General features: G+C 43.4%; 2 protein-coding genes across 2 annotated transcripts; one reads left to right on the forward strand and one right to left on the reverse strand.

The window, feature by feature from the left end:
• Positions 1-229: 229 nt before the first annotated feature.
• LOC149702119 (uncharacterized) lies at positions 230-5,096 on the forward strand. Its single transcript, XM_089865934.1, has 17 exons — positions 230-422; positions 494-626; positions 695-883; positions 948-1,227; positions 1,306-1,416; positions 1,477-1,671; positions 1,736-1,993; positions 2,070-2,446; positions 2,508-2,675; positions 2,746-2,815; positions 2,881-2,994; positions 3,064-3,166; positions 3,332-3,471; positions 3,539-3,625; positions 3,716-3,897; positions 4,274-4,442; positions 4,922-5,096. Exons 3-17 carry the CDS (start codon positions 762-764, stop codon positions 4,931-4,933), a joined length of 2,388 nt encoding a protein of 795 aa, XP_089722060.1. The 5' UTR covers positions 230-422; positions 494-626; positions 695-761; the 3' UTR covers positions 4,934-5,096.
• On the reverse strand, positions 5,093-21,527 carry Dhc36C (Dynein heavy chain at 36C). The gene is made up of 52 exons (XM_089865899.1): positions 21,122-21,527; positions 20,886-21,047; positions 20,322-20,713; positions 20,182-20,242; positions 19,813-19,917; positions 19,682-19,760; positions 19,116-19,612; positions 18,880-19,038; positions 18,643-18,807; positions 18,324-18,565; positions 17,956-18,259; positions 17,608-17,891; positions 17,414-17,549; positions 17,087-17,350; positions 16,872-17,020; positions 16,666-16,797; positions 16,463-16,604; positions 16,298-16,404; positions 15,689-16,241; positions 15,340-15,618; positions 14,838-15,281; positions 14,676-14,774; positions 14,368-14,616; positions 14,157-14,306; positions 14,046-14,085; positions 13,913-13,975; positions 13,592-13,851; positions 13,395-13,526; positions 13,236-13,331; positions 13,038-13,166; positions 12,741-12,947; positions 12,275-12,599; positions 12,056-12,182; positions 11,766-11,982; positions 11,380-11,696; positions 11,049-11,326; positions 10,485-10,992; positions 10,087-10,417; positions 9,900-10,017; positions 9,749-9,834; positions 9,001-9,674; positions 8,450-8,929; positions 7,703-8,388; positions 7,235-7,632; positions 6,966-7,175; positions 6,739-6,900; positions 6,486-6,671; positions 6,052-6,420; positions 5,835-5,987; positions 5,583-5,760; positions 5,425-5,528; positions 5,093-5,360 (listed from the first exon to the last, which is right to left on the reverse strand). Exons 1-52 carry the CDS (start codon positions 21,185-21,187, stop codon positions 5,154-5,156), a joined length of 12,261 nt encoding a protein of 4,086 aa, XP_089722025.1. The 5' UTR covers positions 21,188-21,527; the 3' UTR covers positions 5,093-5,153.
• Positions 21,528-26,413: the final 4,886 nt, after the last annotated feature.

A 26,413-nucleotide genomic window follows, 5' to 3' on the forward strand; every position in this document is an offset into this window, starting at 1 on the left:
ACGTGGAAAGAATGGGGGGGGGGAGGATTGATTACTAATTGTTCACTGGCACGGCGAAACACTTATCTCAATTGCAAACACAATCTCCACAGCGTTGTTGTATGTTAGACATTACCAGTAAGATTTCCTTTGAATTTCAGAGGGTCAAAGGGCATCGATTAATTTCGATTCTGATTCTTCACCTACCGTTTCTGATTCGGAAGATAAGTCTGATTTAATTATAAATACCTAAATGAATTAATGTCTCTCGTACGGCGTCAAGCTTAGCCTTATTTTAATTAAATAATAATAGTTAAGCTTAATTTCATTAAGCGAGGGGAAAAATGGTGATGATAAAACTGTCCACGGTTCGGACAGCGAGCCGTCACTCTCGGATGACCCCCTTAAGAAGGACATAAAAATATCTTCGGCCTCGTTTAGTCGTAAGTCCATAAATAGCCATCATCTTTCAAACACTCCATCACCCCGGTTTGAGGCCAATATTATTTTAAAGCCGGTACCGATCTGACCGACGTCCATTCTTTGCTGGCCAAATGCCGATTGGCCCTGACCAAAGAAGAGGGCAGGAAAAAAATTTATTTCAGGAAATTAAAACACGTCCAGAAAACTTTGAACGAATTTAAAGAGTTAGTTGACATTGGCATGATTAGTGTCGCGTTAAGTTTAAGCGTCTGACGTCGATTTGGCCCTTTAGGAAACACGAATCCGTCCTTGAAAGCAAAAACGATTTAGAAAAAGAATTGCTGGACATCAGGAACGAAATGGTGACGTTGCGTTACCAACTTAAAGAGGAAAAAGACGAAAATTGCACGAATCAAATGATTCTTGATAAAATGAAAGACGAATTAAAGAAAAGCGGAAGTCACGACGCTGATTCGAGTTTGTGAGTTGACCCATCCATCGGTGACGCGTTTTGTCACGTGATTAATACGGACTTCCGCTCGCAGACGAGAGTCGCTCCGTCAGGAGTTGGATTTGAAAAACGAGTTGATCGCCGACTTGAATTCGAAAGTAGAAAGCTTCCAATTCGAGAATGAATCTTTAAAGAAAGATGTGGAAAATTTGAAAACGGAACGAGTTCGACTGAACGAAAAAAACCGAGACGATCTTTGCGTCATCAAAGACAAAGAGGATCTCTTGGAAAAAGAATTGGGAGATATCAAACTTGAGAATGAAAAACTAAAGTTGGAAAAATCTGAGTTGACGCGAAGTTTGAACGAATTACGAGTAAGTTGAATAAAAGAGAGTTTAATGGAAGCTTTGACGCTATAACGACCAATGTCCGTCCGCTTTCCCTAAACGAAGAACGACTCCAAGATGAAAATATCCGATTTGGAGCGTCAACTCTTAAACTACGAACGCCAAAAAGAGTCCAGTTTCTCCAAGGCCATGGATGACGCCAAAGTACTTGACCGCGTAAATATATCATAGATATAAAAAGCCAGTCCAATTTAATCTCTTACCGCCCGTATGTAGGATCTTGGTCTGAAAGTTGTCGACGTCACCGACAAAATTTCGCGGAGTTTCCACGAAAATGAAAAACTGAAAGAGAAGCTCGAATCGTTTTCCGAGACGATTCTATCCAAGTTGAACTCGATCGTCGCCGAAACCAACTCCTTGTCCGAACAGTTGTCCGAGCAAAAGGAATTATTCTCCAAATTCGAACAACGAGTAATCTCTTATAAGGACATACGCGAGTAGACGTTGATGACGCCTAACCTTTTAATATATGTAGACGCATTCGGGAATGTTGGCCAAAATTGACGAGAAATCGGAAAACTTGTGTCAGAAAATCATGGAATTGTCCTCGAAAATGGAGTCCATTCCCGCCGCCCTCGACCAAGACCAAGACGAAGACAAGGAGACGGAAGGCTTTAGCGCCTTGATGGCCGAAACCAAGGAACATTTTAACCAAAGTATCTCGAAGATTGAGGACAATCTGGTCGGGATCATCGAGGAACAGTCCCAGTTCCTTCGCAACCTCGAGAAGCGAGTAAGTCCCAAATTATTCCACTCCCCCAAAATGGCCCTAAAGACGAGGGGGGTTTAAATTAAATTGAACGCGATAGGTGAACGATTTAACGGAGAAAATAATTAGCGTCAAGGAAGAACACGAAAGCCAAACCTTCATCGAAGCCCCCATCCTAAAAGAAACCATGAACCAACGAAATTACGTCGCCGCCACCAACAACTCGGAATGTGGCGAGCAACGAGTCGCGGTTGTTGATCCCGAAACGGTTCGCGAATTAAATTCCGGGATTGAATCGTTACGGGACAAAATCGACAGCATTTTCGTGGTCCTGAATGAGAAAGAGTCGAGACCTACGCGAGAAACGGAAGTTAATCCCAGTTCCGCTTCCGACGAGATGCCATTAACGAAGGAATTACGCAAATTGGAAAAAGATAACGTGGAAATTGTCAACCAACATCGACACTTGCTGGAAAAGTGAGTCCATCATTCATTTCTTTACCAGAATTGAGTGAGAGGACAATTTTGGTTCTTGCAGATTTTCGATTCAAAGCGAAGAAATTGCCAAATTGCGAGAGGAATTGCGGAGAATGAAAGAGTCCGCCCATAACGATACGACGAAGGCAATTAATTACGAAATGACGTTGCAAACGATAACGCGACAACGAGACGAGCTCGACTCTCGTCTGGACAAAGAGAAAGAATTGTAAGACATATCAATCCGCTCAATTAAGACTACTTTATCGAAATTTCGAAAACAATTCACATCAAATCAGAAATCGCAAATTGATGGAAGAAAGTCGAACGTTCCTCGTCGAATTTAACACGCTGAGAGAATATTTGCGGGTAAATGATTCGCTCGATATTCCTCGTGACGTCATAGGCTGAATTTTATTGCGCGACTTTAATAGGATATTCAACGTAATACGTCATCCAATAACAACAACCCGAGATCATTTCAAAATGGAGAAAACCCCGCCGCCAATGGCGACTTGAAAGAAAAATTACACGATTTAAAATATCAAGTAATTACTAGTTAATCGAGTTTAATTTTAATGATAATTCTTGAAATTAAAAGCGAGGTATATTTCAAGGTTGATTTTTTGCAACACAAAATTGACGTCGATAAAGAATTGAGGCAGAAAAATGGCGGCGGCGGCGGCGGCGAAGAGACGCGTTTCAATTCCTTGAAAATGGGTTAGTAGTATTGTCCTAGTCTTAAAAAATAGTAGGATTGTAATTATAATAAAGGTTGGTTGGAGCGGATGAATAAAATCATGTCTTAATTACGTCACATTGGCGGCCCAACAATTACTTAAGCGTGACTCTGACGAAGTAGCGCGGGTTTTATTATTATTTCAGATGTCTATGCCCTGAAAAATGAACAGTTGTCCAAACTGAACGCCATCGAGTCGACCATCGACGATTTGCGTAGGATTAATTTACAGGAAATTCAAAGACCCGAGAAATATTTCGCTTGGTACAAAGATGTCCTCTCATTGGTCAGTTTCTAACCAGGCCTAGGGTTTCCTTTTTATTGCGTCATTTTATTTAATTTTACGTCAACAGTCCAATGGAGGCTCGCCTTTCGCGAGAAGTATGTCACTCGGAAACCCCACCGAGGATACTTTCAGCAACGCCAGACACAAAATAATGGTCAGTTATAACAATTACCTTAGTGACTGGTCACTTAGCTACCCCTCGAAGTGCTTACCCCCCCTCCCCCCCGGCTGTATTCAAATGTAGGATGACGTCATTAATTTGAGGTCTTCCCTACGAGTCAATAAATGCCAGTGTGAAAAACTCCTAAAGGAAAACGAATTTTCTTACGTCACCCCTGGAATTAGCACCAACGGCCAATCAGATTTTTGTCCAGAGAAAATCTGCAATAATCTTTGCCGGTCGTCTCACTCCCAGCCAAAGAGAAAGTAAGTTTTTTTCTTTATTATTTTTTTTTGGTCGTCTGCTTATTGCTTATGTCCGTGCGTGATCGAGTTGGCTCTGGCCCGAGCCGTTAGGCCTAAAACGCAACTTTGAATTGAAAAATGGCGGAATGTCTCTCGTTCTCTGAATGTTGCTTTGTGTTGACTTTTCGGTTAAAATATGTTAATTAACGAATTATTATCCTTAAACTGGGAAGAAATTACGGTAATTAAAGATACAATCTATGATTATTTAATTAGAATGGGTAATTGATGTTAATTAGGCAAGGGTTTGGGTGAAGTTAAATTTCTTTTGTACTAACGTTAAGCCTAGGTCACTTTTTATAAATGAGTCATGGCAAAATGGTACTCCTTGATTTAGATTTGAGGATTTTCGTCGGACTGATTTGAAGTTGAACAACTACGCTTCTAGTACGAAGGATAATACATTGGCCATGGTAAAGGACAAGTCTTACAAGGATATCGCCGAGATGTACAGCCTGCAAGCCCAATCTAGACTCGACGCCTCCTTAGACACGCTACAGAATCAGGTAGGACTCAGTTTTCTTTCATTTCGTCGCGCCTTCAATGTTAAGTGAAGTTTGCACAAGCAACTAACGTTGCAAAATGCCTCGATCACTTGTTGATTTTGTGCAAGGCCTTGTTTGTAGAATATTGTTAGTTACACTGTCACTTTTGGGGTATTTGATTGTAACACTACCAATGCACCTTCATGTTGGGGGGGGGGGTGGTATTTAAGTATTGACTGACCCAGTGACTGACCATGTAACTTGACGTAACCCGTAGTATGACGCTTGCACTTGTATATTTTCACGACGTGTTTTTGCTAAATAACATTTGTTCCACTTGAGTTATTTGATAACATTTATACGCGGCGCTGATTTTGCTAAGACTTGGTTGGCGTGGCGTCTTGACACCAGTTTGCGCTCGTCCTTTGCAATGCACTAAACGCACCGAGTTAGTTAAGGAAGTTTAGGATTTAAGTTGGGCGTTTTTTGCAAATTTTCAGATGAATCTCTGATGTCTTTTGTGGCAAATGAGTTTCCACTGTCCATTGACGCTGAAAAACTTAGATAAAATTAATTGCGTAGGCAAAGACTAGTAAATCCTTTAAATATATGGTCCTTATATTTGTAATTAACGATACAACAATCAATTAAATTAAATTACTTTAGTCTCTAATAATTAACAGATTCCAGTAGTTGGGTTTAAAATATTTTAAAATTTGCCGTAATGGGTTATCAGATATCGAGTTGACATAATAGCGCCACGCCTCTGACTATCCAATGGGCTTCGTCTAAATCCGTCGGTAGATTTATGGACATGACGAAGTTGGTCGAGTGACCGGTGGTGGACAGGGTGCCGCGTCGTTCGCTCGTTTTGTAAACGGGGCATTCGTAATGGGAATAGTTTTCGATTTCGTCGCGTCTCTTAGGGATTAACCAGACCTACGCGACAAAAAGAAGTCTTTCAACAATACGGTACAAGGCGCTCCACCTTGTTAATACGTACAACCGGAAGTTTGTCGTAGAGCATCTTGGGTAGGGCTTCGGCTAGTTGACCTTTTTCGCGATCCCATCGGGCCCCTTCCAAGTATAGCCCGTCAATGTATACGCCTAAAAAATACGGAGCTCTGTCAAATAATTAAATGACGCGATAAGCTCAATTACCATCATCGGGCGCCGTCTCGTAGTTTTTATCTTCCATGACTTTAAAGTCAAAGGACAGGAGGTCAATGGGTATTGTCCGTTTCCGGGCGTAGTTTTGTAAAACTCCCGTCAAAAAGCCGGGTGGGAAGAAAAATCCCGAGATCCAGTAGACGTTCGGGGGCCCCTTTTCGTACCAATTCTAAAATTGCACCGCAATTTATTAGAGAGAACCCTTTTCTCAATTATTAGGTCCATTTCAAGTAGATGACCTACTTGTAGAAATTTTAATCTCCGAAGTAAATCGAGGAAATAACTTCCCAGGGGTTTTTTGGACGGGTACGACTTGGACATCCAAAGATTGGGGACGCGACCTTGTAAGATACTGGCCACTATTTCTTCCACTTCTCGCGACGCCACTACCAAGCCCTGTACTTGACAAAAATAGATGTTAGTTTCATAGATTAGCCTCGACGGCGACTGTCCATCCAACCTTGAGGGCCTTTTCCAATTCCCTTAAGGATGTCCTGATGGTGGTTAACAGGGTGTTGAATCTTCCCATTTCTTGCACCAAGACGGTGTTGGTGCTTTGCTCGTACAGGGTCGGGTATTTCTGTCGCACTCGAACGATGTCGAAATTTTCCGGTAGTTTGGATAAGATATCCCCGGAGACTTCCAGGACTAGGGTCTCCTTGTCACGGTCACTTCCGCTCGTTAAACGACCCTGGGTTAATAGAATTCCGTCCAATAATTGTTTGGCTTCATCCTGTTCTTTGGATATGTCGGCGTTGGGGTGCAATCCGTAAACCTCGGGGCTGGTTACCATCGGAAGACTTTGAATGTACTCTATGAAGACCTGATACTGTAATATATTTAGTTCAACGTTAATGGCTTCCGATTTAGCGCGTTCCTTCAGAGAAAGCTTACGCTGTCTGTCGTGGGTAAATAGTAGGCCCCCGAACTGTCGAATTTGTATTTATCCATTTGGAGCATTAGCGGCGAGTAAAACTTCCCCAGTAAGGTGACCAGTGTCCGGCGATCCCAGTCGTCCGTCACTCTTCCTCCGTAATTACATTCACCCGTTAAGTAGGTCAGAGCGTCGAAGGGAACCTCCTGTTGGTCAAATAAGATACCCCTTGAAATTACCCCCCTCGTTTAAGGCCTCGAAAAGTCGCCTTACGTCGTAATCGTTTAGTAATATGGACAATTGCTGGATGCTTATTTGTAAATCGGTGTCGTTAAATTCGTAGGCAATGTTCCATCCTAGGGAACCGTATTTGCGACGTTCTTGAACCAAGGCGTGGAAAAAACATAGTCCAAATAAAAGCCGTTTGAAGTTCATCTGTACCGATTAATAACATTGTTTAAAGCCAATTTGATGGCCACCACGTGTATCTTTTAACGTACGGCTTGTTTGGAGCTTTCGAAGAAGGTGGGGTCGCAAACGGGATCGGTCAAGTAGGACTTTAGTATGTTATTTCTTAGACCAGTCGGCGGTTCGTTGGTCATTTTGACGCCATTTTGTAAGACTGACACGGGGAAATAGTTGCAGGGGTATGACGTCAACCATAGTCTGTATTCCGGGTGGGTATTATCCACCGTTAGTTCTTCGCACACCTGTTTTATAATTGTATTTAATGAATGGTCGGGCCCAACTATATACTTATACGGCAAACCTTTTCTAAGGTGTCCATCCAAGACTTGGCTAAATGGCAATTTTGTAGTAGAACCCAAGTCCCGTTTCTTCGGGCGTCGGTGATGAGGGAAAGGGCTCTGGGGCCTTGCCCTTGTCCCAGGGACAATGTCTGGAGACGGTTTCCCCCGAAGCCTTTGTCCTCGGCTAGTTTAAAGAGGGCTATGGTGGGGTCAGCCCCCGGGGAAAGGATGAATATGAGTGGGGCGCAACAATGGCTGTCTTCGTAGGCCGAAGCCAGATCGAAGGAAGGCGGTTCCACGAAACGGTCACCCAAGTGGTCAAAGACAAAGTTTCGCACGCCGGGAATGACTTTGTCGGGGCGTAAACATCTTAGGAAGACCAACTTCTGGAATTTGTCCAACTTTTGCATCCATTCGCCTATTTTGAGAAAGCAATTGTTTTTAAATACTTTTCTACGGAAGAGGTTTGAATCGAACGAACACACAACCTGGCAGGGCTTCCTCTTGCGGCGATAAGCTATCGTACGTATCTTTCCATACTCGATGGTTTTTCTGAAAATTTTCCCTCAATCCTTTGAAAGCGGCCAAATGGTCGAGTCGGCAGATTAAGTGCCACGCGGTGGGGGGTAGCCATTCCGGGGCCGGGTTCTCGTGTGGGTTCTCCAGACTGATTCCGCCCGTTAGAAAGAATTGCCACTCGTCATCTTTGATTAAACCCTGCGCGGTTAAGATCTTGACGCAAAGCGCGAAGGAAAAGAGTATCTTGTCTTTTTCGAAAAGACTTCGGCAGACGTTCAAGTACAGGGAATAAGTAAAGTGATCTTTTAGTATACTTAACCGCGATGGAAGGATTTCCGTCTTTTCCGAGGCGTCTATCGAGGCCAAGAAGAGTTTGATAAACCACGGTAGGGAGTATTGGTACATCGGTTCGATGGCCGCCAACTCCGTGATCGTGTTAAAGAGGATGGACGAGTGAATGGCGATTGGTTTGTAGCCTTGGCGAGTTTCGCTCAATAGTTTTTCCATGTCTTTGCTACTTAGCTGTTTCTCTTGAATTTCGTTGGCCAATGTTTTTGACGAGGACAAAACCTTAATGGCGGTTTCGTCCTCGAGAATGTTCCCCTTTGACGTCGATAAGACTTCCAAAATGCGGTCTTCAATTTCCTTCAATTGCCTAATTTAAATTCATTGTTGAAGCGTGGGAGAATAATTATTGAAGGAAATTGAAATGTTACCGATTATTTTCGGCTCCTTGTACGACCAAGGCCGTTCTTTCCTCCTCCAATTCCGGTTTCTCTTTGGCCACCACGATCCCCAGTAACTGGTCCTGAAGTCCTTGCGATGTGATCATAAAATTAACCAACGTAACTTTGACGGCGATCTCGGGCAGGTAATGCGGGTTCCTCAGCTTCGTCGTGATATAAAATCTGAATGTCGAGGAATACTCGATGGAGGAATCGCCCAATTTGATGCAGATGGCCCCGCCTTGTCGGAATGTCTGTTTGGACAAGAGCGGTTCCAGCACTTGGTCGATTTCTTCACCGATGTTCTCTAGTAAGACTGGGTAGCCGAACTGAATGCAATTTTCCAGGGTGCGAACAAAATCGCTATCCGTCAGTTTGATGACGTGTAAGTTGTTATCGCGTTCCATATTCTTGATCCATTTGTTGGCTTGACCTTGAGGGTCAATCATTAACGGCCATCGCCGGGCGTTACTGACAAATTGAAAATTTAGATTTAATTAATTTTTCGGTACTACGTCGCGAAAAAATATATACGAACTAACGTGGTGATAATGCCATTGTCAACGGAAAATCCGTCACTCGGTAATCCGGCGACGTTCCAAGCTTGTACTGTAATGGGGTCCCCTAGGGTGTCCGTCAAAGTAAACTTCTCCGAGTGCGGGATATTGTGGTCCGTGCACAATTGAATCCAAGCTCGAATCTGTTCTTCTCTGAATGAAGAGGTGAATGCCCCCAAGTAGGCTACGGTGGCGGAAGCTACCAGGATGTCTCCCGTTAGATTGTTGAGTAGTTCCTCCAACCACTCGGTGTTGTAACTCCAACGCTCGCGTTCACCGCCCAAACCCCCGATTAGTTGTTCGGCCCTCTCCAGTTTGCGAGAACACAATTCCACTTCATTCTCGAGTTCTATTTTCTTTCGTTTATTGACCTCTAAGGTTTCTTGTAAGGCAGCCAATTTGGCTTGCACTTCTCGCAGCGTGGCTCGTTTGGCCTCCAACGCTTCCATGGCCGAAGCCAATTCTCCTTCGGCTTTGGCTAAGGCCTCCTTTTTAGGCGCGACCACTTTGGCCACCCTATCGTAAGCCACCATGGCTACCACCCATTTGCACAATCCTTCCGCGGCGGTTGAGGCCGTTTTAATTTTATCCGGGTCGAAATCTTGATTGGAGATGTATTTCTCTTTTATAATCTTCATGGACTTGACGGGAATATGGTCCTATCGGTTTGCGAAATATAACGCCGTTCTTAAAATTCATTCAGCACCCCCTAGTGTCGTTAATTAAGACGTACTTTATCGTAGTTGGTTAAACTTTCCAAAAACTTCATTTCGCCTAAAAGTCTTTTGGACGGGCCCCAAAAATCGTCAATCATTTTACCTGCGTTCGTGGTGGGCCTATTTGTTGAATACGATACTATCTGGAGAAGTAACGCGAGTACTTACCACTTCCACTGGGATCGGGTATCCTATCGGACTTTAACCCTTTCAGTATGCAAATTGCCTCCATGACCAGTTTGACACCCGACGGTGGGTTCTTCATGGTTTTCATGATCGTAATATCCTATAATATAACACGCCACCTCTCAAACATTTAACCGCGAACGAAATGATTGACCCGTTTTCGACTTACGGCCGGTGTTAAGGTATTCAGGGCTGCTAAGGCGGCGTTTAAAATAGGTATGGCTTCGCTCAAATCGGCGTCGCAGTCGTCCTTGATGGCTTGCGCCTCTCGGGCTTGCTCGTTGGCTAGGGCTTCGTCCGCTTTGACGACGCGTTCCACTTCGGCCACCTCTAACGATTCCTTCTGTACCTCCCCCATGATAACGTTGACTCGCTTACTGGCCTCGACCAGTTGCGGTTGTAGTTGAGTTAGTTCTTCTTGCATCAGGGTCACTTGACTGGCTGCGTGGGCTAGTTTCTCCAAACCAACCTCGTAACGTTTGCGAAGTTTCACCGTCTCTCTGACGGGAATTTATTAAGTCTTTACAATAAATTAATTAATTAAATTTAGGCGGCCTAACAACTCACCCTCGCTTTTTCGCCAATAATGTCTTGAAGGTGGATATTAATTCCAAGTAGGAGGTAGCCGTAACGTAATTCCTTCTGCGAAACTTTTGAAAGAACCGTTCTGACAAATCGATGGAACCGGTGTGTATAATCTTGCAGACGTTGATGCATCCGGTTCTTTCGTCCGGGCTCAGCTCGACGTCCTCGAGGAATCTCTTGGCCACGGCGTCTAAGGCGTCTTCGGGCCACGCTTGAAACCAGTCGATGGTGCAGCAATTAGCGATGGAGGGGAATTTGCGCAGTCGGTCCCGGAAGGCGTTTCCGATAGGACTCATGGCTAGGACGACGTGTAATTGCTCGCGAACTCTTTGCACGAACATGTTGAATAGCGCCACGGGGGAACCGTCGGTTTGGAAAGCGCGTTCGCGTTGCCGGTCCAGCTGGCGCATTTTTTCGCAGATCTCTTGTTTTTCGTCGGACGCGAAGAGATTGGGAACTTCCCCCGCGTTCAACAAGTTGTTGATGTCCTCTGAAGACGAAGAAGGGAATTATTATTTTATTAGAGTGAGGGAAATGAGCTGGTACCTAAGAAGGATTCCTCTTTTATTTGCGTGTCGGTGAAGAGAAAGACGCCGTGTTGGTCGCCGGCCGTCGATCTCAGAAGGATATGTTTCAAATCGTCCCTCCATTCCATGGTGGTGTAGCTCTTGCTGATTTCCACTTGGAAGAGTTCGTAGTCGGCGATGTGGGCCGCTAATCGCGCCAGGGATTGTCTCCCCGAACCGCCCACCCCTATTAGGAGGGCGTGACCCCTGGGCTGTTTCAGGACTCGTGATACGCGGCATAAATGCTCGATAGCGAATCTGATCTTTCAATTAAGGAAATGCCTTTCCGTAAGAATAATTTACGTTTTTACCTGAAAAGAACCAAATTCATTGGTTTCTTGGAGACGTTATTGTATTCCTCTAAGAATCCCTCGACGACCGTTTTCAAATGGGCCAGGTCGTGAACTTCCATGTAGTTTCTGTTCTCCGATTTGGGGTCCGCGAAATCGCAATACATTAACGACCTGATGTCGTCCTCGCTGACGATCCCATCCCCGTTCGAATCGAAATCGGACAGTAACTGGTGTAAATTCGTGTTCATGACTTGTTCCGACGTCCGCGTGACGCATTGGTATAACCAGTTTCTATCTTCGTCGTCCACTAGTCTATCGTAGAAGACTCGAAATATCTGGCCACGAAAAATGATAATTTGTTGAACTCGGTAAATTCCGAAAGTAATTGTACCGATAGAGATTACCTCGTGGACCCACAATTTTTTCATGGAATCCATGTCTTCTACCGTTTCCGGTAATGAGAATAGGAGACCCTGAGTAACTCTAGAGAAATCTCGCAAGTTGAAAAGATAGTGCGACTTGTCGGGAGTGGGTAAGAGACGAGCGACCGATTGCTTATAAATTTGTAAAGTGGTCTCTACTAGTTCCTCGACACCGGATTCGAAATCTTTGCTAAAACCTCTGTGGGGGAAAATGAATGGCGGCGTCATTTTTATTAATATTGTCATCATTTGAGGCGCTTGTCGCGTTTTACCGGCAGTCGTAATGCCAAGCCAATACTCGTCCAAATATAGTTCGCATCGTGTCGTCACTAAATTCGTTGATGACGATCGTGTTAAAATGACGCAGGAATCGAGGACTAACAAAGTTTCGTCCACCACCTAACAAAAGCAGCCGCGTTAGATTTCGGATCAGCTACTAAATACCACTAACTAATAACAAGTACTCGTAATGGACATTGGCGTTTACTGACCCGGAGGTGCCATAGCGGCGATGAATTGTAGGTCGACCAGTTGCATCGGGGTGACTTCCTTTCTGTCGAACCAAGTGGAATGATCCAACCATTGTCTGAGTAACTCGATGGGAGGTTGGGCTCCGTATACTTCGCATTGGGGCATGTTTAAATCGTCGACGAAGACGACTAATTTTTTTCCAACTGGCGGTCCGTAAACGCCTTTCCTCCGTTTATCCAATTTCGCCATAATTATATCTTGCGTTACGCTGGCGCTCGTTTGCGCCGAAAAATTGATTATCAACGGTTTAAATATGTCGTTATTAACTTTGTTCAGGAGAAAGTCCTGAAATGGTTCAGTCACCACGTTATTACGAAATGATTCCCATCAAAATCATGCCGCCCTCGTAATTGCCAAGACTAACGATTGCCATTGAATTTTGGTCCAACCTAAATGCTAAATGGACTCTAGAATGTCGGTACTTACGGTGATGTAGACTGACTTTCCGGTTCCGGTGGGACCGACGAAGAGCGTGGGTTTCTGGTTATTGACGAGTAGGGTCATAAGGGCGGTGTATCGGGCGGTATCTACGGTGGGGATAATAATCTGGTGGGCTTGAAGGTCCCGGGAAACGGGGGGAGAGTCGGCGACGCTCTCCTTCCAAGTCACCCACTCGGCCTTAACCCCCTCCTCCTTTAATTCATCAAGCGACAATTTAATCTCCAGACCATTTTCAACCAAAATCGAAGAAGAAATGCTAGAAGATGCCCGCGGGTCGTTTACCTTCCTGCGAAATGAATAGTCGTACACCGTCTCCGATACAGGAATCGGACAAGTTAATTTCGTTGGTAAGCCCTTCAACGTCGATGATTCAATTTCCAAATATGACGTTGATTGGTCGCTCAAATTGCCCTGTGAAAATATCGGGGACTCGCGATTAAAATCAGTGCCCCCATTAGTGCCTTTCGCGCCGTATCTCACCCGCATTAATTCCTTGAAAATCTTATCAAATATTCGTTGACCAGTCTCGATGATTGTCGATCCTAAAGACCAAACCGCCGAAAACAAGAAAAATCCCTGAAGGAAAAATACATATAAGATGAGCTGTATTTGTACGCTCTTTTCGTTGTAGCTCCTTACCTCAATCCAGGTGTTCAGGACGTCGTTAGTGACTCCTTTCAAAAGTTTCGGGTCTTTAATCTCCTCGATCATGCAATCGATTAAATTCATCAGGGATCGAACTCGATTGGCCGAACACGTTGATGACAATTCCTTCGAATTTATCAAAATGTTACTTCCGAACATCGGGTAATATTTAGGCGATGTTTCATTCTTACCCACGATGGATTTCTGTCCACTAAAAGTAGAAGGGGTGGTACGAAATGGTTGAATAATTGGGTTAATAGCGACTTATGTTTCTTGGTCACCAAGGCTGGTAACGTGTTTAACCATGACGCGAATAAGGGTTCCCATCCCAGGGCGGATGGTTCCATGTAAATCATGCCGCAACGCGAAACCGTGGCCGGGCTAGCCGCGCTCAAATCCATCGTTTCGAAGATGAGACTGGTACTTGGTGAAAGTTGAATTATTTCGCCACCTGTAAAGTATAATGGCGTTTTGATTTTAACCAAGAAATCAATGGTCCGTTTTGAACGTACTCATTAGGCATAGCTTTTTATTGTCATCTAAAACCGTGTTCATGTTCTCGATCCATACAGCGTCTACGATGACAAAAAAGAGGTCGGTCCATAACGCTGATACTATTATTTTGGGCGTCTAAATTAATCTTACCCACTGGTCCGTCGAAAACCAACCATTTATGATCGGGGCTCTGAAATTAATAAAATTTTAAGCACGAATATTCGCGGAACGCGGTGAGTTTTAAAGCGATTATTGGCTGACCCTGGACGTGGCGAACTGTCTGTAACTGACGGCCAAAACGCCATCGGACCAGTCGTGCGATACCGGGTCAAACATGCCGTACAGTTGGCCCAAACTGATGGCTTTCGGGTTCATAACCGCGATTTGAACTTTTTGTTCGCCCATTAATCCCTGGGTAATAACAACTTTAGAAAATTTTGGAAAGCTCCTAAAATATTTCAAGCTTAGTTACTTCTTTACGCAAGTCCCCGAGAGCCGCGGCCAGAACTCTGTAGGCGCTAGTTTTGCCCCCGAAAGAGTGACCGACGATCATGAACCCGTGTCTGACCGCCAACATTTCGTAGATTTGTTGAATTTTCTTAATAAACGAGGGGGCGCATTGAAGGTTCATTTTTTCGCAGTTGCTTTCGATGGCTTTGTTTAATAACTCGTAATCGGGATTGGGAAGTTTGATGCCGGGAAATAAGTCCGACGTTATACTCTGAAAAAATTGATACCTTGATAAAAACTGGAAATCCGGGACTTTCTTCAAACTGTTACCTTGAAAAGTGGTAGATCGTGTGATAGAAATTTTGGTAAATTAACGTCTTTTATGGATCTCAAAATCAAAATGTCTTCATTTTCATTCGGATACCTCAACTAATGACGCGAAATTAATTAGTAATGAAAAACTAAAATACTGAAGGCATTATTATAATGTACCTTGAGGCTGCCAGCGGCGGTTAAGACTGATTTGACGGCCCTCATGCCGTAATCGTAATGACTCTGGGTGGACAATTGCTCCGAGCACAATTTATAAGTTGCCACGATTTTAACGGCCAATTTTCGGGCGTCGACGAAGCCGCAAGAATAGAGGACAATCTCGGCGATCATGGCGTAATCGGGGACCATCATGGCCACTGAACGGAACAGGGCTTTCAAATTGTCGGGTAGTTCGGAGCGGCCCGCGTAACCCGGGTTCATGGTGACGAAAACGGCGCAAGTCGGGTCCAGTTTGATCTCGGTTCCCTCGAACATGGTCGTCTTTGATCCCGCGTTTATGGCCCGTTGAATAGTCAAGATTTGTTGGGCCACCACGGACAGTACTTCCAGGTCGATACGGTTGAATTCGTCGAAACACGACCAGGCCCCACACGAAGCCAAGCCCTAGAAGTAGCGTAAGGGAGAGGATGATTCGAGTACTTAATAAGTCGTATCATCTCACCTTGAAGAATTTGCCCAGGGCTAAGTAGTCTAGTCCATCGGAGCAATTGAAGACGACGCATTGTTTCGCCACGGCTTTCGCCAAGTCTTTGGTCGTTTCTGTTTTTCCCGTGCCAGCTGGACCTTCCGGCGCCCCACCCAAGTGTAAGTGCAAAGCGCCGAATAGGGTCCGGTAGCAGCGGTCGGTCAACGGAGTAATAACTAACCTTCCCGTGTTGCCCAAGTACTCGTATCCGTAGTTCAAAGAGCAGTTGATCATTCGAGTCACGATGCAACCATCCTGAAATTAGGATTATTTCAACAACAACAAAATAACGTATCTTGAAGGCTGAACTGTATATGAAACTGACTTCCCAGTAGTATCGCAATTGGCTCAACCAAGCAAAGTCAGTTTCCGTCGAAACTCCCTTGGCGATGAGGGCTTGAACGACGTCTCTGGCGTGAACGTCAAGTACGACCAGGGCCCCGAGGGTTATCCGGGTTTGGGTAGGCAGATCTCCTCGAACCAAGTCGACGATGTCCTGAATTTGTTTGGTGCATTTTGATTCTAAATTCTTCGTGGCATCGGGTCCGGCGCGGATCGCTTCGTGGACTTCAGCCGTCCAGAAATTTTGAGAAACGCATAAAACGACTTGGCCGGGCCAATTTAGGACCCACTTGGGTCTCTCGAGAGTGGGGTATTCGGCCACGGCCTGATTGGTCACTTTGTGAATGCTATTTTTCATCGATTCCTCCAAGTCTAGCAACCACATCTCAACTTGACCTTTTGAATCGGCCGTTTTAATGACGTCTATTAATTCAATCTCTTCATTTTCGCTGCTTCTCATGCGAGTTATTTCCAGTTTCTCGGTAAATTCCAGCTCGGCAATGCCTTCGAAACATTTCTTCAGGTGCGGTTGAACCCTGAACCAGTCAACTTTAAATACTTATTTGAATAGGGGAATGTCCTTGGTACTTACTTTTGAGGATCTTTAGTTTCCGATAAAATTTCCAGCAGTTCCTCGTTGGACAGAAAGAAAAATCTTGGGAAATAGAGACGTTTCTTTTCCAAGTAGTCGTTCAAACCCTAGATACATTCGTCGTATAGTTATCGTGGTTTTTAGCTCGAAAACAGTGTCTCTTACTTTCTGAATGAGTTCGAGCATCTCGTTTGATTTCTTGAGTTTTTCGAGTAATTTTTCAATTTGTAGCACGACCATGACGTGTCTGTCTTGGCTGACGTTCTTCATAATGTCCCTCCAGTTCTTATCGACGGTCGTGAAGCGTCTGCCATCGTAGCCAAAATTGTAACTAGCGCGTATTGCCAATTAAAATTGGTTCTACTGACCTTCCTTCTTCGGGCATTTGGGCCATGATATCGGGTGAGGCGAAGATGGGTTCCAAGTAGAGCCACATTGACTGGACTTTCAACCACTCGTCGATGATCTCTTGCAACAATAGTAACTTTTGTTCCCACTCTCTACGCGATCGAAATCGTTAATCTTTTCGAAACAGGCGTGGCTTTAACGAAGAGCTTAAATAGTATTTCAATACCTGACGCGTTTTTCAAAGGGTTTTATGAAAGGCGAGCCTCTCATGGTCTGCGTCTTAACGATATGGTCATCCAATAAGACCTGAATATCATCGACTGACGACAAGATGTGAGTACCGCTTTCCGAGTAACTGGCCAGGGCTATTTCAACCTGTTATTATTATAAAACTCTTAGTACTTTGGTCATTGGACTTAAGTTATTGGCGCGCGTGTCTACCTCGTCCCATTCGTGAAGCATTTTGTCCATGGTTTTTTCGAAACTGTGCTCCTTGCTGGCCGATTCGCTGATGACCTCGAACTGGGTGACGTAGTCTTCCAAATTCAAGTCCAAGATTTTGGCGAAGTTGGTGGACGAGTTTGGTCTGAGAGGAAAACCGATAATGTCCGATATTTGTTCCCAATGTCTGTCTCGAAGACCAGGGTTGCATAGAGTTTGAATTAAAGGCAGGTGTTCTTTAAACATCTCGATTTTGCGTTTAATCTAGACGTAGAATTGACTCGTTAAAAGAACGAGTTACTCGGAACTTGGTCAACTCGCGCTTACCTTCTGAGCGACGCGATTGGGTGCCGGTATCTCCGAGAAAGTTTTCTCCAATTTATAAATAGTCCTCCAATAATTTCCCACTTCGTTCTCGACCACGTCAGGGTTGACCGCCTCTAATGGTCCCTCCAGCCACGAGCTAAGAAAAGCACGGCGTTTTATTATTTTTCCGAATTTAAAACTGGAGTTCTTCGAACCTGTGTTTCATCGAGAAATCAACGGCAGTTTGGTAGAGTTTCAAATAAGGATTCATCTTGTTAATCAGTTGCATTCTGAGACTGTAATGACTCGTGTCCCAACCGAACATTTCCTCCTCGGTGTTGATTCTATCCATGGTCACTCGCGCTTCGTTCAGTCTCTCTTCGAGGATCTTGGCCAGCTTCAAGTAACGCGTCACCTCCTCAACTTGACCCAATTTCTCCAAACCCTGAATTTCCATCGCGCAATTATCCAGCTCTTCCGATAAACGTTTTCGGGATTCCTGAATTCGAATGATCGAATGACAAGTGAGAGAGGTCGTAAAATGAGAGGGGTCTTGATCTTACCTTGAGGGCGTCTTGAAACTCGACTTCTTTCTTAGCGCGCATGGCTTGATTTTTGGCCAGGACGTCCGACATATCTTCGTGCCAATGGAAGGTGTCGGCGTTCAGTTCGATTTCTTCTTCGGTTAATTGTCGTTGTTCGGCAATGCGGAATAAATGGTGGCAAGCTAGTCGCAATTGTCGCTCTAATTCCGGCAATGTCTTTTCCCGGGCTGTTTTGACAAAGGCCTCGGACTTGATCAGTTCCTCGGTGGAAAGTGGAACGGTCAAGGCGGTTGAAACTATGGTCCGGTATTGATCGCAAAGTCTGCGTGCGTCGATACAAAAATTAACTTTTCATTTTTAGTCAATGCATTACCTGGCGTGTATACTTTTTCATTTCATTGTTAAAAGCGAATCCCATTGATTCCGATACATTTTCCACGATAACTCGAACGTGTCGCGCCAAAGTGTCCAGTAGTTCTTGGCAGCTTAATTTAAGGACGCCTAATTCAACTATTCTCCCCGGACTGTACATCAGTTCCGCTCGTAAATTCTCCTCGTGAATCAAATAATCGTCCAGCTCTTCGAAAGTCGGCAAACTTCGAAGAAATTCCTCGGATTTTTGCGTAGCCTGTTTAATGAACGATGACGCTTTTTAATTTTATCCTTTCCTATAATTAGTCATCGAGAGAAAATCTTGGTAATTACCCGTCCATTTAGCAAAAAGACGTAGCGGTCAAATACGCGTATATGGTCAGCGGCTTTTGACCATTCCTCTTTAATGACGTTTCGTATGTTTGATTTAATTTTATCTAAAACTTCCGGGAGTATCGTCGGTTGTAAATTGATCCTAATTTCCTCGCTGTTTGATTCCTATCATTGGAAAATAATTGCGCTTGACCATACTAGCTAAGACTGACCAATAGACGCCGCCGCGGTACGTACCGAGCTGTTTAATATCATGGACTTGGCCGATGGCAGATTCGAGACCGCTTCCGCGATATCATCGGTAATTTCCAGCAAAATTTCTTCGAAAACCGATAATTCGGGATCAACGTGAATGGCTTTGTCTCGAACGGTCAGAAATACTCGGAACATGCACCTCTAATTAGGTGTATTTAAATTTGAGTGTGGCGGAAGAAGGGTTAATGGCTTTTAAGGGGGGGGGGACATTATCATACCCTTCTCTGTAGGAATAGGCTTTCGTAATTTTGAAGGGCCTTCAAGCAGGCCGCTCGCAATCTCAACGTCAGAAAAGCGTCGATGCAGTTCAAATAGACGATGAGGCGTTGGACTCTATCGGTGCCCGGCATTTTGGACAATTTAATGCCTTTCAAGATGGCTTCTTTGACCACCTCCATCCATTTGCGTAGCAAAGCGTTCCGGGAGACGGCGATTCGCTTCTTCGTGTCGGCTAGGAACGTTTTGAGGTCAAAGGAGTCGCGTAAGAAATGTTCGGCGTCGAAAAGGTTCAAGTTTGAGAAATGTTTCTGCCAAACGCCCATCAAGTGATGCAGATACGGGTTGACCAGTTGCTCGAAGCTTCGGAAGCTTTTCTTGGAAGAAGCGACGCTTTGACGCCACGTTGGGGGCACCGGCAATAAACGAGGTTGATTGGACGCCAGGAGTTCGGGCTGGTTATCAGGGTTGCGGTACGGGTTGTTCAAAGCCAGATCAACTTGCAAAATGATTTAATAATCGCGTCAATTTCAACGATACCTAAATCTAATTACTCTCATTTATTTACCGGTGGCTTTTTTGACGTGAAATAGATATTCGTCGCTAATTTCCTTCATCATTTTAGTAATTTCGGCGGACATTCCATTCTATTTGTACGTCATTTAGTATTTAGTTTATAGGAATTAAGGGTGGACTTACGGTGAGTGTCGGCGAGACGAGTTGGAGAATGTTGTTCTTCCAGGACTGCTGCATGGGCGCGATTAACTCGGACGAGATTCCACAATGAATATAGTAGTAATATCTCTGCGGAAACGAAGAACCGCTATAACTTATTTTTAGAAGCGCTTTTTACTAAATGAAATTATGGATTCGCTCCGATGGTCACTCGATCGCGGCTTGACCAGCGGAACCGACCGCCGAATCACGTTCTACCAACGCTCTACATTCCATTCCCAATAATTAAGTTTCTCCATTCTGCCTATCTCTCTCTCTCTCTCTCTCTCTTTTCTCTAGGTCAAGGTTTAATTTGACCAGGCGAGAGATATAATTAAGTTCTTAATCGCTTACCAATTTCTCTTTTTCGCTTAAGGTATCGCTCGATGTTGAATCGTTTCGGTCTCTATCTGGCCTGAAGTGACAAATATTTGAGTCAACTATAATTTAGAAATTAAGTTCAATCATTCTTTCGAATGAGTTTACGTCACCACCTCAAGGTCTGTAATATCTTCATTCGGAATTGTTCTTTCTCCTTCCTGATGGTCAAGTAGGACTTTCCGGTTCTTTGTTTCTTGACCTCGTAGGGGGATCCCTTATGCGCCACTCTTTTACCCCGTTCATTGAACAACCAGTTACCGTAGGCCGATTTAGGCGTGTAAGCTTGACCGCTGGTGGCCCCCGACATTCTCAAACCTGGCTCAAACTTGCCATTCGGTAATGACCGGCTGGCGGTCGAATTGTTGCCTCTGACCGCCGGCTTCTTAGTTAAGAGTGGCAATTCCGCGGGTGAGGCTGACCATCGACTTTGTTTCAGAGCTGACATTCGACTTTCGACATATTCTTGGGTCATACGTTTCAAATTGGGGTCCAGGGATCTTTGTTTCTACGCGACGAAACATATTGAAGGAGTGTAGATTAAAATTTCTGTACTCTTGTAGTTATTATTTACTAGTCATAAGCCCCACACAGTGAACAAAATAGGTTGATGAGGTTTTGCGTGACGCATTGAACAATAATATTTTGAAATCTTGACATTTTTATGGAAATAAGCTTACGAGTCCAATGACGGATGTTTTTGGTCTGACGGGACCAACGTTTTTCGGTTTCGTTTCGACGTAATTTCCAGGAGTAAATCTGATTTTCGGGATGGCCCCGGCCGAATAATTGCGCCGCGAGTTGATGTCGTCGAATGTCAAATTCAATTGATTAAGTTGAAGCTTTCGATAGAGTGCGAATTAAACTTTAGTCGTTTGAAAGCAAATTTTGACCGCCAAATGTAATTAATACTTACGAGGCCTTTAGATGGCCGGGATTTTGGAGAAAATCGGCCGTCACCGGCGGGATAGGGCCGCTCCATTATCTTTCGAAAGTAGACGTGGTTAAAATAGGTCTCGATATGAAATCGGTCTTATTTTTTTTTCGTTGTTGGTCAATCGCTCTCTTAGCAACAGCCAAGACTATATTTAGTCGCGAGACCTTTCGAATTTTGCTCCAGATTTTCTGTTGATAAACAAAGACGGACGTTGCTAAGGTTACCCTGCACTTCTGTATCGCGCGCGCTATACACCAAACCAAATATTCATGGAGTGAATATATAAGAATGGGCAACTCTATCATTTTCTTCCTTAAATTTAAGTTGGAATTTTATTTAATGTTTCTTAGAATTTCTGAATTTAAATTAACGTTGGCGTAGGTTCTGTAATTTCAAGTTTCCCCCCTTAGCGGCGAACTATGGGAAAATTTCAAGTTGAATTGATTTTTGGCTCTCCGGAAAAATGATTTAAGAAATTGAGAAATCTTTTATTTTTCTAAGTTTATTTAAAATTTGAGTTCTTCGGTTTAATGAAATGTTTCTTGGTGATGGGGAGAAAGAATTGGCTGGAGAATTATACGCAGGCTTTTTTATTATTTCTTGATTTTAGTATATAGCAAGCAGTTTTCGATCAGGGTCCCTTAAAGCCCCCGCGGGGATTAGAACGTCAGGGAGAGAGAGAGAGAGAGATTCTCTCGTCTTTAGTCGGCGCACCTGCCAAGAAAGTCACCTTCGGGCCGAAAAGTCGGTGTTTTCCCAGAGTCAGAATTTAAAAAAAGAAAAAGAAGAGAGATTCCCATTTACTGGCCAATTGATGCCAAAGACACATCAAGATGGAAAAATGTATCATTTTTATTCCGAGTCAAGTTATACCAATAACGTAGACAATTTTACAGAGCGAGCTTGAACTTGTTTGTGGTAATTTGGGGGGGGGGGAATCGAATGTTGTCCAATTTGAAATTTCCCACGTATTAGGTAGTTGGACCCGTGTCGTCCTTTCCTCTTGATCGCCGTCTCTCTCTTTATTCTATTTAAGGAGATTTCAAATCCCCCAAAATATATTAGTCCACCCTATTAATCCCATTCCGGACCAGATACCACCGCGCACCAATTGATACGAAACGCCAAATATATTTGGTCAACTAATTAATTCTGTTTTCAATATAAAGAAACATCCATTTCGAAGATGGACCATTTGAAGAAACGGTCATCGAATGGTGCGGCGACTCGTGTTAAAACAATGGCCTCAGTCAAACTGACCTAAACAAGACGTTCTTTAAAGTTAGAGCCAATTGAAATGGGGTATACTTGGGTGGGGGTGAAGTTGCGGAAAGATGCCTTGTGTAACACGAGGGACATCGTAATTTTGACGTTGCTATTTGAATGGTCGTGTAAAATGAATGTTATTTAATGAGTATTTCCGTTGGCGTTCCTTCTTCGTGGCCAAAATTACTTAGGGGGGGGGGCGCAAGAACGTTTTTCTCTTCAACGCCGCCAACCAATATTTGTCGTGATGCTCCTCCGTTCAGCTGCGGACAATCATTTCAAATAATATTACTTAACAGAAATCTATAGTAAATCTACAATTACCGCCGCGGTTTGGCTCCCGAATCATCGGCGCGTCAAAATCATCATCTTCCCCCAAAGTGTACCAAACCGAAATTATCAAAATACGTCACGAGGGTGACGAAGAAACTTGATAGGGACTTCATTTTTAAAGTGCCCTTCCCCCCGGTTCTTAAGTTCTTCTATAGCCCACTCATTTCCACCGCGATATGCACTTTCATTAAAAAAAACTCCAATGTTTATTCTAGGGGTTCATTAATTCCTGGAGGCATTTTAAGGGTATACCTTGTAATAATTGGCTATGTATGGATGTATGTCGGCCCGGTTGCAGTAGCCGTACGTGATCCATGCTTGGTATAAGCCGCCGCCGCTCCCTTTAGGCATCGATTCGCTTATGATTGATCTGTTTTTAGAGAGAGTTTCCTTCCCACATTATTCAGTGTCTCTCGATTAGCATTTAACTATTTGCCCTCGAAACTTAATCATCTTTATTTTTGCACAAGAGAGAGATCCGATGGATTGATACCTCTTATCGTAACCAACTTCGAAATTTGGACGTTTCTCTTGGGTATTGGAGACATTCTTTTCTTAGTCCTCTATAATTGTCCTCTTCTACAGCGCGCTATGACTCGTAACGAGCTGTCCCGTCCATCCCGATGGTGCGGTGACCATTGAGAGCGGACTGTCCTTTTTCCCCTATATATATAGATATTTTGTCTTTGGGTCGCTGTATGGCTAATTTTTGGTTCGGAGCTGAAAATGTTTCACTATCTTAATTCTAAGACGGCGGTAATTATAGGTTAGGCGAGGAGCGCGAGTCGAAATGTGGCCCCGGGGGCCCCCGTCAAGCATTTACGTGAAGGATTACCGTATAAATAAAGATGCCAATCGCCAAGAACCACTGAAATTATAATAGGAACCGGCTTTAATTAGCATTCGAGCGACCTCCGAGGCACGAAAAATTAACGCTAAGAATCAGCTCGAATACGCTTAATAAAACCCAAAAGCCAACTCCGTTTTGGTTTTAAAAATAGCGCCTGAAACGAATCGGCAATATTTTTTGCTGGTTTTAAACGGATTTTAAGTGAAATTTTTGACCGTCGCGTCGAACTCGACGTTGTACTACCAAAGCCTGGTTGTAAAACATGACAAATTCCTTTATATATTGTTGGTTTTTTAATGATTGAACGAATTATTTCGGATTAATCATTGGCGACTTCAAAATTTTTAATTAATTACCATCGGATAAGATATGTTTTAAATTATATAAATTTTAAAACTTTCGTTGTAGGCGTGTGTAGAGATGTGAAATTACCGTAATTTTTAAAAATGGTAATTTACCGGGAAAATAAACGAAAAATGACCGGTAAATTACCGATTAAAATTTTGGAATTACAAAAATTACTATAATTTATGGTATTTTATGTTTTAAAAGGCTTATTACCGCGGTAATTTTGTAATTTACCGGTAAATTACCATTCTAAAATTAAGGTAAGATATAAATCTGTAATTTACGCGGTATTTGGAAAATTACCGGTAATTTACAGACGGTAAATTTAAGGAATTAAATTTAGGAAAGACAAAATCATTTCATTCTGTATCGAAGTAGATCGTTCGGTTAAAGACGCGTTGAAAGCCGTCGTAACCACGTTAGGCGCATACGGTGTGTGTGTGTCTACAGCCATAGATCTTAGGTAATTACATAGTTTTGGTAAAAATGCGGGCGTGTAAAATTGATAATCATATTTGGTAAACGGGTGGGGTGAAGGAAGGAGATTTTAGCCGCTATAATGGTATTAATTTGTCTCGGCTTAAACGTGTTTGGTGTTTTTAATGGCTCATCATCTTTCCCACCAAAAGAAAAAGAAAGAAAAAACTCGTCAATTGATATTTAAGTAACTAAGGAAGATTGCCGCCGCGGTCACGATATAAAACACCCGAATAAGCCGCCACACACACACACACTGACTGACACCTTCTAGCTTGGCCCCGGCCGGCGTACGTAAAGTTCTTTTAAAAACGGGCCAAGATTGAATTAAGAAAGAGCTCCGCTTAATTTTTAAGAAAGAAAAAAAAAACAGATTGCACCATTAAGCGTTATTGCATCGCGCGCGGCCACCATCTCTAATTACATTTTGACACGCGAAACTTAATTTCGAATTAAGTTGGCCACACGCTTATAGGTACGAGGCTCGCGGCTCCCACAAACCCTATTTGTATATTTAAGGAACAAATTTCATTCATAGTTTTTTGCATCTATTCTTAATTCTCGCGATCGACGTGTATTTTACAAGATTTGACCATGTTTGACCCTCGCGTTTCGCAACTGCCCCCGCTTTCTTTAGTTAGATTAGTTTAGAAACGTCTTAAGGCCCGTATAGAAGCGTCTTAACCGCTATAGCTTTCCAAGGCGCTGATAGACTATAATTTCAACTATTTACTCGCGGACTTACCTTGACTATGCGAAGAAAAAACCCTGGCAGTTTTTGTTTGTAACATTTTGGGATTATCCACGTTGTACTTACGTTTGATTCGTTTCTTTCGGTAACAAGTTTGAAAAATATTAATCGAAAATAGATTATTAAAATTTATTTTTTACCAGCGTGTATTTGGTTCCGCCCCAAATCTAAAGAGAGACTCGTGACAAAAATGCACGCGCCATTATTTTAATTCCACGCGCCTTTTTCGTTAGAATGGCCAGCCGTAACTCGGACTGACCTTCGTCCTGACTAATCGCCGATAATCTGTCCAAAGCTGATAAAGGCCGTTGGGAATTGAGGCTCGAAATGGTCTATAATTCTCATTGAAAACGGTAGTGTAAGCGAATCTAATTCCGAAACACGTTTTGTTTAATTACGTTTGGAAGATCAAAAACACGGTTGCCGCCGCCACGACCGCCAAAGACGCTTCGTTTCTTAGCTTCGTTAACGACCTCCTCGGCCGTGCATGCGCCTCGTGAAATAATTACGGTCCCGGTTTTGCGCCTTTTTTTGCCAAATTATCATTCAATTGGTTTTGCAATTCTTCTTTTTCTTTTGTTAACAATTAGGCGCGTGAAATTGAAACGTTAATAGATTTTTATTCATTCACGGAAATGATAATTCTGATCGTGACTCGCCCCCCGACGATCTCTCCCGGGATTTATACGTAATTTAATTTTTAAAAGGACCCATCCATTAATTGAAAGGAGTTTTCAAAGGTGCTGGTCCGGGGTGACGCGCTATACCCCCAATACCGGTTAAGCGTGGTTACAAACTTGAAAATGCATTATATTGGACGTCGGCCGAATTTGAAAATTGTCCTAAATGTCGAGGCTATGACGGGACATTTTCTACATTCTGACCTTTAATTCTACAAATAAATCTGCAGTCGCTGCATGCAGTGAAATCTGTTTCAACCCGACTGCATGCGTGAACCCTTAAGTTTTGGAACCCCGTTACAAACTGGTTCACTCGATCCGCAAATTTAAAGTATTAGTAATAATCGTTATTAAGGTTTCATTCTCTCTTCTTCAAATTTAAATCGGGATTGACGAGTTAATTATTAAGAATTATCTTTGGGGGGAAAAACACCTTGAATGAAATGAAATAATATTTCAATTTGATTTCTTTCAACGCGGCTACGGGTGTGAAGAGAGACGTATAGCTAAATGTCGTATCAACGTGAAGTTCCTCTTCCTCTAAAATTTAAAGTACACTTTGAAAT

Source organism: Phalangium opilio, unplaced genomic scaffold, assembly GCF_054372755.1.
Source record: "Phalangium opilio isolate 3A_F unplaced genomic scaffold, DU_Popi_V2 ptg000017l_1, whole genome shotgun sequence".
In the NCBI taxonomy this organism is placed as follows: domain Eukaryota; kingdom Metazoa; phylum Arthropoda; class Arachnida; order Opiliones; family Phalangiidae; genus Phalangium; species Phalangium opilio.